At 36.6% G+C, this 13,999-nt stretch overlaps 1 protein-coding gene across 3 annotated transcripts in view; it reads right to left on the bottom strand.

Annotated features, from left to right (window-relative positions):
• OPA1 (OPA1, mitochondrial dynamin like GTPase) overlaps nucleotides 1-13,999 on the bottom strand; it is a 99,920-nt gene that overhangs the window by 19,088 nt on the left and 66,833 nt on the right. For all 3 annotated transcript variants that reach the window (XM_025376130.1, XM_025376132.1, XM_025376131.1), the window contains 3 exons: nucleotides 13,329-13,445; nucleotides 11,931-12,024; nucleotides 11,090-11,200 (listed from right to left, as the gene is read on the bottom strand). In XM_025376130.1, the coding sequence (XP_025231915.1) occupies nucleotides 11,090-11,200; nucleotides 11,931-12,024; nucleotides 13,329-13,445 (322 nt within the window). The remainder of the gene's footprint in view (nucleotides 1-11,089; nucleotides 11,201-11,930; nucleotides 12,025-13,328; nucleotides 13,446-13,999) is intronic.

The raw sequence follows: 13,999 nt of genomic DNA, 5'->3' as shown, positions 1-13,999 counted from the left end.
TGAACTATAAAAGTAACTGGTATCATAGGTTTCATTTTTACTAATGCTGCTTATTCCTCTTAATGAATATTTCTGAAATAAGTTTATATGAAGACAATGAAGAAAAATTTAGCCCACTGAGCGATGAGAAATTAAAAATAGGGGCAATGACAATGAGCTGAAGATGTGTGGGTGTAAGAAGCCAACCTGAGACCTCTTCACGAAAAATGTGTCCAGAAATTATGTCCCTAGGACCACATTCAAAATTGTCTTAAACTACAGTGCTAAACCCTGGGTGGTGGCAATTAGTTTTTAAAATTTTGCCATCTATAGTTTCTAATTTCCCACAATGCATAAACACTAGCTCTGTCATAATAAAAAGGATGTTAAAAAAAAAAAGCAAAAACCCTCAAATTCCGGTAGTGTACTTTGGTAAAGATCAGTCTAAAGACAGATCTGTACATATGACACAGACGATGAAGCAGTGCCAACAAAAGGAGAGATTGAAGATAAAAAGGCTTTAATTCTTGGCCCAGAAAAGAGATCTAACTGAAGTTAACAAAAAACAGCAAACTTCCACTGCTCAGAATATTGAAACTAGAGAATAGATGAGTGAGCTGTTCTAAGAGAAATTAAAATGAAACATTCTATACACAGGAGGTAACAATGAAAGAATCTTAAATGGGTGGTACAAGTGTGAAAACTGAGTTTAATAAAGATTTTGATTTATTTTCAGATGACGGATCCATGATGCATAGTTACAGGATACGAGAATTCACTGTGAATCCCCCAACCACTGAGGATGGCATCATGATGAGCAACGACCATGTGGTCCCATGAAATGTCTCTTGGCATCACAATCGGCAATAGGTTACTTGGGAAAATATCTGTTACTTTTAAGATAGAGCACATCATGTAATAGCTTCGTCATTCCATGAATAGGATAATTAAGACTATAACATTTCAAAGGTAATTCTGAATCGTGCTCTCTGGGGAAGAAGGGCTGTGGAAGACACAGTTTAGAAATGTACAAAATAGTGAAAAATTAAAATTCTCTTCACATTTAACTAATTTCTCCAACTACCTGGAGAATTGTGCTTAACAGAGGTTACTAGTTTCATGTGCATCGATCCACCAATCTCTTAAGATTTCATATCTTAATTTTTTTTTTATATAATGTTGCATAGTCCAATGATTTGTTTTGTGATTAGGTTTTCAATTACTACATTCTACTTTTTCTATTGAATATGCAAAAACATAACAATTTTAAAATAAAAACGCTTAAGATAAAGTTTATTCCCAACTTTAAAGGTATTAGATCACTTGAGCCCAGGAGTTCAAGGCTGCAGTGAGCCATGATCACACCACTGCACTCTAGCCTGGGCAGCGAGTGACACTCTTTCTCAAAAAAGAAGAAAAAGAAAAAAAATTTGTGCATTGGCCTTTTGGATACATAAGAGTATTTTCACAATAGTATATAAATAAAACCTACTTTAAAATGATAAACGGCAAATTTAATCCATACATTATTGTAGAGAACATTCTTGTCTTTATTCTTAATCAGTTAAAACCTGAGTTTAAGGCAAAAGAACATACTTGCTAGTAAAGTGTTGATTACCAGCAGCATGTATAATACTATAGAAAAGAAAATTTCTTTTACTCTCATACTAATTTATTAGTATTCCTCAATGGTGACTTTTTAAGACAGACTTAGGCCATGAAAAATGTACTCCATTCTAAAAGACCGATTTTGGGTCTCGATTTTCTCATCAATAACCTGGAAACCACACTACTCAGGCACTGTCACGGGGAATTTGGTGTGTAAATAACTACTTCTCTAACACAGAAGACTTTCCCTGAGGATTACTTTATCTTTGTATCAACTCAGGTTTTTTTTGTTTGTTTGTTCTGTTCCAACACAAAGCAGAGCCTACTTCATCTATACAGACTCAAGGTAAAAATAATTCTTCACTATCTTCCCTAGTTGCTTTAATGTGTTAATCGTCTTACTATAAAAAAATTATTTTACAAAGGCTAGATTTTTTAAATTGCCACATTTATGAAAAGATACCTTAAAGAATTCAAGTATTGTTACCATAAAACAAGTATGTTGTTTATTCTGTAGTGAAGAGGAAAAAAAACAATGTTTCTGTCTTTCAAACATATACATTTCTATATCATATAATCATTCCAAAAAGCACTTGAATGTATTCCAATAAACTTAAAAATTCCTAATAAACATAAAGAGTTATTGAAGTTTCCTGGTGAACTGGGTAGACTGGCATTAGGAAATCATTGGTGGTCCATCAATAAGTGGTTTTGATATAGATGAAAGTCAGACTGCAAGATGGAAGGAGTGGGAGGAACAGGAGTGAATGCCACAGATGCAAGCTGCTCTATAAGAGAAAAGAGCAGTAACTTCCTGGCAAGACAGAGTAGAAGAAAGTTTCCTTGGGATGAAAAGAGTTAGTTCTCCCCAACTTTTTAAGTCAAGAGAAGGGGGCTAATGAACAGTCTGTATTACAAGATCACAATCGAACATTCAGTAAACATGTACAGCACAATATGCAACACACAAGGTATGGGGAATTTATGAACGAACCAAATCACTTTGGCAGAAGGGATCAACCATGATAGACATGAAAATGTTTTTCTTCTTTAAATGGTTATTTTCGTTGATTTACAGTTGCCTATAGTGAGAAGCTTCTATTCTGCTCAATTAAACAACACTGGCAGTATCTGAGCAAGGTTTTTAGTCACTGAAGGAAGGTAAATAAGTAGGTAGGAGAAAAATACTGGGTTAGGTTGAAGTGATGATGACATAGAAGAGGCACAGTGAGAGAAGTGCATAAAAAGAAAGGGAAAAGGTTGCCTCGAGATGTGTTAAAAACCAGGAGAAATGAAATGGTATTGTGAGCCAAGGAAACAGAGCAACAGTACCGAGATATGAACGATACTGCCGGGATGATTAGTTCATGTGTTCTCTCCGGGACGCCCTGCTCTATACTTTTTGATCTCCTCTGAACCTATGTACCTAGAATTCTACAACTTGGTGTCACCCTCTCTTCCTTTAAAATTCATTTTCTTTGGTTAAGTCTACAGAAACAAAAAGAACACACTAGTGCAGATGCCTTTAAAGTCCCTTTAAAGTTTACTTTCTTTGGTTAAGTCTACAGAAACAAAAAGAACATACTAGTACAGATGCAGTTCAAATTGCTCACCAAATTTTCCAAAGTGCCATTGTCTCTCAGGCTCTACAAATAAATATATTTCAATTTTATCCCAATTAATAGCATGAGAAATTATCTTGCTATGTACTGAAAGAACTCTCTGGAGTGCCAGCTCAGGGGCAGGTGGGTAGACAGTAATGGGAGATGGCAAGAATCACCTGTGCAGCTTTGTCAAAATACACATGGCAGAGCCCCACCTCCACAAACAGTTTTAAACACATCACTTCTCCTTTCCACAATTTTCAGTTCCAAATTCCGAGTACAATAATCTTCCTAGGAAAATTTCCATCTCATACTACTTCACAGACAATATTCTCATCCGTAACGACACTCAAGGGTCTGGCAGGTATGGGAGAAGTGTCGGAATGTGAAGTCACTAGTAGAAATTAAGTTCCAGGGTTAACTGACGTTTTCTTTTCTAAATGTGAAGAATAAAATCATTCTGCCTACCTCAGGGTTCTATTTAGCTATGTTCTGACTACTTTTTATTCAAGTTTCCACATGGCATAGAGATTTCTTATAACTATCCTATAAATTAGAATTATATTTTGGAGTCAGTGAAAGGACTGTTTTAGGTTTAAGCAGTTATGACACATTTCTAATCTTAGCTTTTAAAATGGCAGCATTAGGTCACCTTGCTGCTGCTCCCTTTTAGTACCATAATTTCAAAAATGCACTAATGCATTTGTTTTCTCTCACTAAATGATATTATGAAGAACAAAGTTTTCATTTAAAACATGATTTGTTACTGAGGTGGTTTACTGAAAAAAGAAACTTCCATCTATAGCCTATATTTCTAAGTTTTAGAATCTCATGCAGACCTAAATAAAAAGGTGGTATCTTTGCTCCTTTCTAATTATTAAGAGAAAGCATAGGATGGAGGATAAGAGGAGACTGGGAAAGTGAAGAAACACAAAGACAAGCCCCAACAGCATTGTCTACTCCCAAGAGAAACAAACTTTAAGTTTCGAGAAACAATTGCTTGCTGTCTGGGAGATGCTCAGGCATCAAACAATAAAGAACAGTCAACAGAGGCAAGAGGCCGAGCACGCTGCTGCGATCCCTACTCTCTAATCCCCCCAAGCTCCAGTCAAAGGGCCAGCTGTTGCCACCTCGCGTAGGGAGTCGGCAGAGCAAATTAACTGCAGGAGGAAAAAAGCTGAGGATATTGGAAAATTCCAATTTACCAGCCTCTTTAAGCTATACTGCTTTTAACATAAAGGATAGCAAACTATACCATTAAAATAGGCCTGTACAATGGTAGCCCAAATGAAGGAATTTACCACTGTTTTCACATTTTATTGGTAAATGAGATACAGCTCTGAAGTGTTCGGTCTACTAAAGTATATCTTCTGCTCACATAAAGAACAAGAAACAGGAAGAAATATACTGCAACTTCTAATAAGTTGCACTTTCAATCCAGCTCAACAAAAAGCCTCAACTTAAAATAACAGCCACCATTATGCTCAATTAAAGATTCTATAGACTTTATTAACATATCTGTTATAGCTGAACTTTAGGATTCTACGTAGGAACACAACCTCATTGAAAAACTCTAAATATGGGGCAACTTAGGCACTACTTACCCATGGTGGAATCTGATAAAGTATATCTAGAGATATGTTAACAAATCATATAAAGAAAATTAATTTCCCTTAGTTTGCTTAGTGGTTTCATGCACACTGTACTGTTCATTTACTCAGATGTTCTATTAAAGTTTTCATACAATTTGAAAGTTTAAAATCCAAAGATACTTATATTATAAGAAGTACCTGTGGTAATAATGATTATCTTCACCATTATCATCATCACTATTATGTACGTCTTTCTGATCAACCCTGTGGAGGACACTGGTAACTATGGAAGCTTCTCAATATAAAGGACAATTTTATGTAATCATATTTTCCAAAGGCCTGAGTTTTTTCCTCCCTCCCAAATTATTTTAATAGACCCAGTAGTTAAAAGTTAGAAGACCCAGGTCCAAATCTCAGCTTTAGCATCTACTACCTATGGGTTTCTAACCCTCCATTTCATCTGTGAAATGAGAAAAATAACTACCTAACTCAAAAGCTGTGACAATCAAATGAAAATTCACATAAAGCATTTAACCTAACATCTGGCACAAGAAAAGTATTCAAATGTTACTTTACATTCAAAAACAGTTTCAAGTTTTTACACAAAATCAAAAGAAATTTATTGTAAAATAAGGACAAAAGACTCCTTAGATTTTTTTTTTTTTTTTTTTTTTGAGATGGAGTCTGTCTCTGTTACCCAGGCTGGAGTGCAATGGTGTGATCTCGGCTCATTGCAACCTCTGTCTCCCAGGTTCAGGCGATTCCCCTGTCTCAGCCTCAGAGTAACTGGAATTACAGGTGTCGGCCACCACGCCCAAAAATAAAATTTTTGTATTTTTAGTAGAGATGGGGTTTCTCCATATTGGCCAGGCTGGTTTCAAACTCCCGACCTCAGGTGATCCACTCGCCTCAGCCTCCCACAGTGCTGGGATTACAGGCATGTACCACCACACCTGGCCAAGACCCCTTAGGTCTTAGAGCAATCTAAACGATCAGTAATGACCCTCGAATGTGTCAGTATCAATGAGTCTCTGATGACATGCACAGAGAATAAAAAGTATAATAGGCTTTAGTGAACAACAGTTCCAAGCAATTTCTATGAAGGTCCAAAACCTCACAATAACCTAATAAACAGCGGATACAATGTTCATAGAACAATAAAATAATTACCCACTGTACTGGTGAAACTTGGCTTAGTAGCAAAGCAAACACTACTACCAATTGTTATGGGTGCCCAGATACTTAGTTTCTGAGGTAGAATGGGGCAGAAAACAAATTCCACTTATGATGACAAACATAAGATAGATTTTATGAATCATAAAATAGATCATAATAGAAAGAACAACTTTGAATTGAGCCATAACATACCAATCTTCATGTCTCTAAAGAAAGTATTCTAAAGTTGTAGTCTATTTCAATAAACAGATTGGACACATTACTAAAATTTATACTGGGAATCCAAATAGATTTTATCTAAGTTGACACCAAACTTAAATATCTATTTAAAAAAATCCTCTGAAACTGAACTTTCTACAAAAATCAAAAGAATTTCATGAAAGTCCTAATGGGCATATTTTAAGACCAGAGAATTCTAAGTATGGGTAGATACTGCAAACAAGAAATTAAGGTGGAAAAATCAGCTGCATATCCTATTAAATTACCCATGAGGTAACTCAGTCTTTCAACGTCTTCACAGATGATGTTTTCAAAAGTCTTGTTTTCTCTAAAGTACTTTCACATGACCCTAATCCATTATCAGTTAAAAAAACAAAATTAAACCTTTAACCTTTTATGCGAAAACAATCTCAGACTTAGAGAAAAGTTGCAAGACCACTACAAAGAACACATTTTTCCTGAAACTTTTGTTGTAATCATGTGTTATCATCCCCAAATATTCTACTGTGTATTCGCTATGAATAAGGGTATTTTCCTAAATAATCCCAACTTAACAATCAAAATTTAAAAATTAACACTGATATATTACTACAATGGAAGGAACCCTCAGATCCCCTTCAAATTTACTAACTGGCCCATTAATGTCCTTAGAGCAAAAAGATCCAATCTAGGATCATACATTGTATTTAGTTTTAAGTCTCTTCCAACTGGAGCAGTTCTTCACTCTTTCCTTGTCTTTCATGATCTTTATGCATTTGAAGATTGCAGGCCAGTTATTTTGCAGACTGTGCTTTAACTTGGGTTTGTCTCATGCATTGCTATGACCAAATTTAAGTTCTATATCTTTGGTAAGAATATACTAGAAGTACTGCAGGAGTCTTCTTGCATTTTAGAGGATGGCGTATGGCTTTGATTTGACCATTACTGATAGTATTAACTCTGACCACTTGCTTCAAGTGATGATTGCCAGGCCTCTCCACTGTAAAGTTACTCTTTTCCCTCTTTTAATTAGTACATATGTTCTGTGAACATATTTTGTGCGATGACATATACATCCCTTTTTGCATCACTGGTTTTATTCCTCTATTTACATAATTACCAATGTATGGATTCCTATTTCATTCAGTGAGTTAAAATTTGTTACTGTCATTATTTTGGAGCCCAAACTGTCCCCAGCCTGGCCAACTGGAGCCTGCTTCAGAGGGTTTCTGTGACCTCCTGACATCGCCTCTTCATCTTTCAAGCACTCCCTTCCTTTCTACACCCACAGGCTCATCTTGTCCTTTCCCTGTTCCAGCTATGGAATCCACTGTGTCTCCGAAGAATCCTCGAAGAGCCTCCTTCCTAGAAGAGCCTCTCCTGAGACAAAAATCATGTGAGCTTTTTCATTTCTTCAATCTTCCTAACTCTAGCTTTATGGTTTCATTTCAATAGTGAACATAGTATATCTCCTTCAGGATGTGAAAGAAAAATGTATTACTACTACTTATGTACTCATCTTAAAGGGCAGTCAGGGGCGGGTGCGATGGCTCATGCCTGTAATCCCAGCACTTTGGGAGGCTGAGGCAGGTGGATCACAAGGTCAGGAGATTGAGACCATCCTAGCTAACATGGTGAAACCCTGTCTCTACTTAAAACACACAAAAAATTAGCCGGGCGTGGTGGCGGGCACCTATAGTCCCAGCTATTTGGGAGGCTGCGGCAGGAGAATGGCCTGAACCCGGGAGGCGGAGCTTGCAGTGAGCTGAGATTGTGCCACTGCACTCCAGCCACTACACTCCATCTCAAAAAAAAAAAAAAAAAAAAAAAAAGGGCAGTCAGTGAGTCTCCAAGGTGAGAAAATGATTTAAAATCATACAAGCTTAAAACTGGCAAAAAAATATGAATGCATCAACATTTTAACAATCTATACAATCTTTTGCAACATGTTGAAACTGTAATAACTTGATTGCCTCCTTTTCTCCAAATCCAATTAACCAACATACTATGTTCTAACTGAACAGGTTATACTAGAAATTTTGATCCTTATAATACATTAATAACTTAAATTTTGAAAGTTTTCTGGCTGGCTGAAGTATCCATGACCATATTCCCAAGTGTCAGACCAACGATAAACAATAAGCAAAAGGCACTCTCCAGATTCTTTTCCAACTAATGGACAAAGTCATGGCTCATCTCGTTGAGGGTGACTGACGGAGCTGAGTCACTGGCAAAACCCTTGTTTCCAAGGACATTATTTGGTACGTTAACACCACCACAATTTTATATGTACAAAAGTAGTAAATCATTCCAAGGGAGTTACATAACTGCTTTCTCAGGAAAACCACCAGTAGAACATAAAACTTGGCTTGACTGTGTACCTATCTGAGTTAGTAATCCACTTTTTAAAAATAATCAAATTGGGAGCAGAGAGTGACGGTGTTGCAAAGCCTCTATTAAAAATATAAGAAAAGATGCTTACGATTTTTCAATCACTTAAAAATGTGTTATGCTGGTAAAATTCATTGAATTGTTTCACTGTCTTGATAATTATATCATGAGGGATATATAAGAAATATATTTGTATACACTGTGACAATGACATACCTCTTCCTGTAACAATGCTAATTTAGCATGCAATTATGAACCAGGGACTTGCAAATGTTTGCTGAAGTAATTCTAACAATCCTGAGAAACAACCACTATAATAGTCATTTTACAAATAAAGAAGCTAAGGCTCTGGGAGATTCCCCGCCGAGAATGACACAGCTAGTAGTAAATGGCAATTCAGATTTGAGCACTAATCTTCTACGTTAGCACAAACTTAACTATATTGCCAAGGTGGCATGAAAAAAACCAAAAGTGACAGAAAATGAAAATAAAAGTTAAAATGTTTCAAAAGAAGAATATTTAAAGGAAGAAAGAAAAGGAAAGGAGAAAGCACTGCAGACCTTAGATTATTACTACAGGGAGAGAATGAGACCACAAGGGCTGATGACGAGGGGAGAGCACACTGCGCAGGCACAGGGTATAAAACAGAAGAACCCTGCCTGTTTTCTTCAGGATATTCCTATTGATTGTATTGTAATCCTACAATTCAGCTTAGAAACTGCTTTTAAATTTGCAGAACTTCTAATTTCTTAATAGTATCTGCTTTTTTCCTTTTAGATATCAGAAAACTAGTAAGACAGCAAATTGAAAGAAAAAAATTGAAAGAAAAAAATACTTGGTTACACGAAGCTGAAATAAGGGAAACTTGTAACAAGACAGGCTCAAACAGAGGAACCAACTACAGGTATTTTATTTTTATTTAATAACAATAATGTTTCACTGATTTCCTTGAGTTCTCAAGGATCTAAGTAAATTTTAGTAGGCAATCCTATCTTAAAGCTAGGAACCTACAAGAAAGAACCAAATATCCCCCTGAACAGTGACAAAGTGATTATTAGTAGGGCCAAGCTAGGAGGGTGGGAAGGGGAAGCTGCGGTAGCCTACTGTAGGTGTTAATGCCTGACCTGGGTTACAATGGATTCATACGGGGCTGTTGGTAGCCTGGTCCAGTAAGGAGGAGAGTATCTGTGCAGGAGGGTGGCCTGGTGCAGGCTGGCAAAGCACAGGCAGGGTGAAGAGGGTATCTCCACAAAGGCATGGTCTGGCTTCAGGTGAAGAGGGAATCTGTGGGGTCGGGTAGGGGCTAGCAGGTGGGAAGGATGAGATGGGGAGGCACCCGGCACGAAGCGTCAGAGCAGAGCTCAGTAAAAAGGACTCCATGAAGAAAAGCAACCTGGCACAGATGTCAGAGCCCAGACAAGGTAAAAGAAGTGTCAATGCTGGGTGTGGCACCATGTGATGGCCTGGTGTGTAGTGTTAAGAGTCCAAGCTGGGGAAAAAGAACATTTCTGCAATGGAAAAGGACATGTCTTCATTCAAGTTTGGTTATGTACAGGAGGACTGACCAAAATGTGAAAATACATGAAGGATACTAGAAGCCCATTTTCCATCAGGAAAGGGAGTGACAAATACCGAAAGGGAGAACACTAGAACAAACCCTGTAAGCTGGGTTAAAATGGGAAGCATCAGTATCAACTCAGGTTTTAATATATAAATATACACATGATTTAGGAGTACAGATGCCAGTGTGTGTATATTCACCTGCACACACACAAACATACACAACACTTATTTCCTAGCTCTTTCCACTGAGAAACCAGGGAACAGTGATATTCTAGTAACAGTGAGCATATATAATGTCTAGGTCTCCATTTTTAAACACCGTTCTTCATAAAAAGGAAGCTGGGTCAGTATTGAGCCTGGGACATCTTGTTATATGGAAGGATAATACTGGGGAATGGGTGAAACTTGAAAGGGGTCTGAGAATTAGATATTGTAATTTATCAGTGTTTGGTTGCTGTGAGAAAATCGGTTTCTAAGAACTATACATGAACCTACTTGGAAGTGATAGGACTTAAGGTCATCAACTTACTCTCAAATAGTTTGGAGAAGAAAAAAATTCATTGTAACACACTTTTTATTTTTTTGAGACAGAGTCTCACTCTTTCTTCCAGGCTGGAGTGCACTTCCAGGCAGGATCTCCGCTCACAGCAAGCTCCGCCTCCCAGGTTGACGCCCTTCTCCTGCCTCAGCCTCCCGACTAGCTGGGACTACAGGCGCCCGCAACCGCGCCCGGCTAATTTTTTTGTATTTTTAGTAGAGATGGGGTTTCACCGTGTTAGCCAGGATGGTCTCGATCTCCTGACCTTGTTTTCCGCCCACCTTGGCCTCCCAAAGTGCTGGGACTACAGGCGTGAGCCACCGCGCCCAGCCCAATTCTTTGTACCTTTTCTGTAAGCTTGAGATTAAATGGATCAACAAGCAAATGGAAATGGGAAAGGTGGAAAGGTAGTAAGGTAGAGGGCAGGAAGAACTACTTACTGAGGTCTTCCGCCAGTTGAACACGTTTACCAGTAAGCAATTTAATCTTCTTCTCACTGTCTTCAGCAAAATCTTCCAATACCTCTTTAACATTTTTCTCTAATCGCCTAACTGTTTAAACAAAGTTAAAAAACCTGAGAAGCATCGTTTTTATAAATGAATAAAGATGATAAAATTAACCTATATATGGAGAGTAAATTTTTATCATGTTAGAACTATTGCTAAGTTAATACTTTTCACAGTCATAGAGTCTCAGAGAATGTCATATTCTCAAGCTATATACTCTAATGGAAGCGCAGATTTCCCAAAAAACTAAGTGATACCTAGGAGTGAATTCCCAAAAGAGTTTCATGCAATGAAAATAAACTCCCGGTATGTTTTATAGCCCATCTTTTCCAATTATGGTTTATTTTAAAAGCAAATAATAATTTCTTTTTCTGTTTTTTCTTTAAAGAGACAAGGTCTTACTCTGTCACCTAGGCTACAGTGCAGTGGCATGATCATAGCTCACTGGAGCCTCAAAATCCTAGGGCTCAAGGGATCCTCCCAAACAGCCAGGACTACAGATGTGTGCCACCATGCCCGGCTAATTTATTTTATTGTTTGGTAGCAACAGAGTCTCGCAATGCTGCCCAGGCTGGTCTCAAACTCCAGGCCTCAAGCGGTTCTCCTGCCTCGGCTTCTCAACGTGCTGGGATTACAGGCATGAGCTACCACACCTGGCCAGTTTTTCTAATAAATCTATTTTAGGGAAGTATTTTGGCATCCTTGTATTAAATATGGATATCACCACTATTATTTTTTACTGTCAGAATAAGACTGCAGTCCGTATGTGGCTTACCTTCAGTGTTTGTAAGTTGTTGCCTTAAAGTATTTGCGGTGATAGCAAGCATGCGCTGTATACGCCAAAACAAGACCACATCATTGCATTCCAACTGAAATATTAAATAACTAAGATTACCAGAGGCAAAGTTAAAATGAAAACTATAATCGTAAACACATACAACTACTAGAACCAGTACATACGTCCTAAGCTTAAAAAGTACCCAGATTTACCTAATGCATATACTGTAGATCTAAGCTACAGTATATGTACAGAGCCATGAAATTTTACATAATTTGGCTTCTATATGTCTGACACCTAGATAGCTTTGTTTCAATTCTAACGACAAAGCAAATAAGCTTGAGTAGTAGACAATTCCATTACATTGTATGTAAGTTGAAATTCATAGCATATACCCTCCATTTATATTTCATTTCATTAACCATATTTATCTTAAATATGTCCTTAGGTTAACCCCTTCTCTTTGAGTCTGCACTCAAGTCATTTTTAAAATTCAGCTGTGTATGAAAATAGATTGATGTATTTAAAAAGAAGCTTTTTCTATAGAAGGCAGTTTCTATAGAAGTTTCTTCTTTCTACAGAAGTTTCTATAGAAAGAAGTTTCCTCCACAATTAAAATTATGCAAAAAAACTTGCCACTTTTAATTAGGTGCATTTAAATACGAATTTATTTTCATCTACTGGAAACGAAAGAACAGCATGTCAGAGGTCTCAATTAAATAAGATTGTTGATGAACTGAGCTTTTTCAAAAGGATATTTGAAAGCATTTTTGCTTGTAAGAAAAAGCTCAAAATATATCAGCCTGCTGCCACCTAGGGGTTACTTTAGATTATGAATCATTCTAATATAAGAACTTCATGATTAAACAAGATTTAGTGATATGAAGAAATAATTATGACACCTGAAAAAAGCATGATAAAAATTGTTTTGCAGTATGATTTCCATTATGCAAATGGGTGGTTATGTTACACACACACAGATACACACACACTTTCTCTTTCCCTCTCTTTCTCTCTCTCTCTCCCTGTGTATAGAAAAAGTTGAAAAGAAATACATAAAAATGTTAACTAAAATCCTTATAGGTCAGGGAATTATAAGAGACTATTTCCTGTTACTTTATTTTTTTACTATTTATATTCACACTTTTTTTTACTATTTATATTCACACATTCTTATAAGCATTGGGGATAATACGCACGTAAGATGTAGTTACTAACAAAGTGGCAAATATCTTTGAAAAGATAAGAGTTAGATTATTCTTTATAAATTATACATACTTTTTTTCCCCAGATGATCAAAGGACGTAAAATTAATGCTTAAGCTAAAGTTTACTTTTAAGCATACTTTAACAACTATTGCTTAAAAATATTTCTCTTTGTTTTTGGAAACCCTACCTCAGAATCTACAAAATGCCTCTGGTAGTAATAAAAACCTCTTCGACAAAGGTTACAATGGTTTAGAGCTGTTTTTAAAAAATGTCTTCTATAAACTTGATGCCAAGTATCCTTAATCTAAAATGAGAAAAGAAAACAAAGAGTTACTGTATACTATTCATGTTTATCAATCACACTCTGAGAAGTTGCACAAAAAATTTATTTACCAAAAAAGTTAATTAAGAGTAAAAGCAAGGTTATTCTTTACATAGTTATTCAAATTTTTTTATTCACTTACTTTTTTTAAGACAAAGATTAGATCTACTACTACTCTGAACCATTACCAGTTTATGCACTTAAAAATTAGCAACGATTTAAACAAATGCTGTTATCATAATTAAATAATCATCTTGTGGAGTAGATAGGGTAGGTATTATCTTCCCCTAGTTAGACGTGAGGAAACCAATGCAAAAAGAGGTTGAAAGCCTTATCTAAGAAGAGTTAGGACTAAGACGACGGTCTCAGATCACGTCTATCAACTCAACATTTCCTTTCTGTTTATCAAATTTCACTGCTACCATACCAGTATGATTCCTAGCACTTTATTGCTAGATAGTCCGAGTGTTCAATATTCTTTAATACCGGTATTCTGTCCTTCTTTGAGCAAAACAGCAATAATGTTAACAAGAACA

This window comes from Theropithecus gelada, chromosome 2 (genome assembly GCF_003255815.1).
Source record: "Theropithecus gelada isolate Dixy chromosome 2, Tgel_1.0, whole genome shotgun sequence".
Classification (NCBI taxonomy): domain Eukaryota; kingdom Metazoa; phylum Chordata; class Mammalia; order Primates; family Cercopithecidae; genus Theropithecus; species Theropithecus gelada.
The sequence above is the reverse complement of the archived record's forward strand: the minus strand, read 5'-3'. Positions and strand labels throughout refer to the sequence as shown.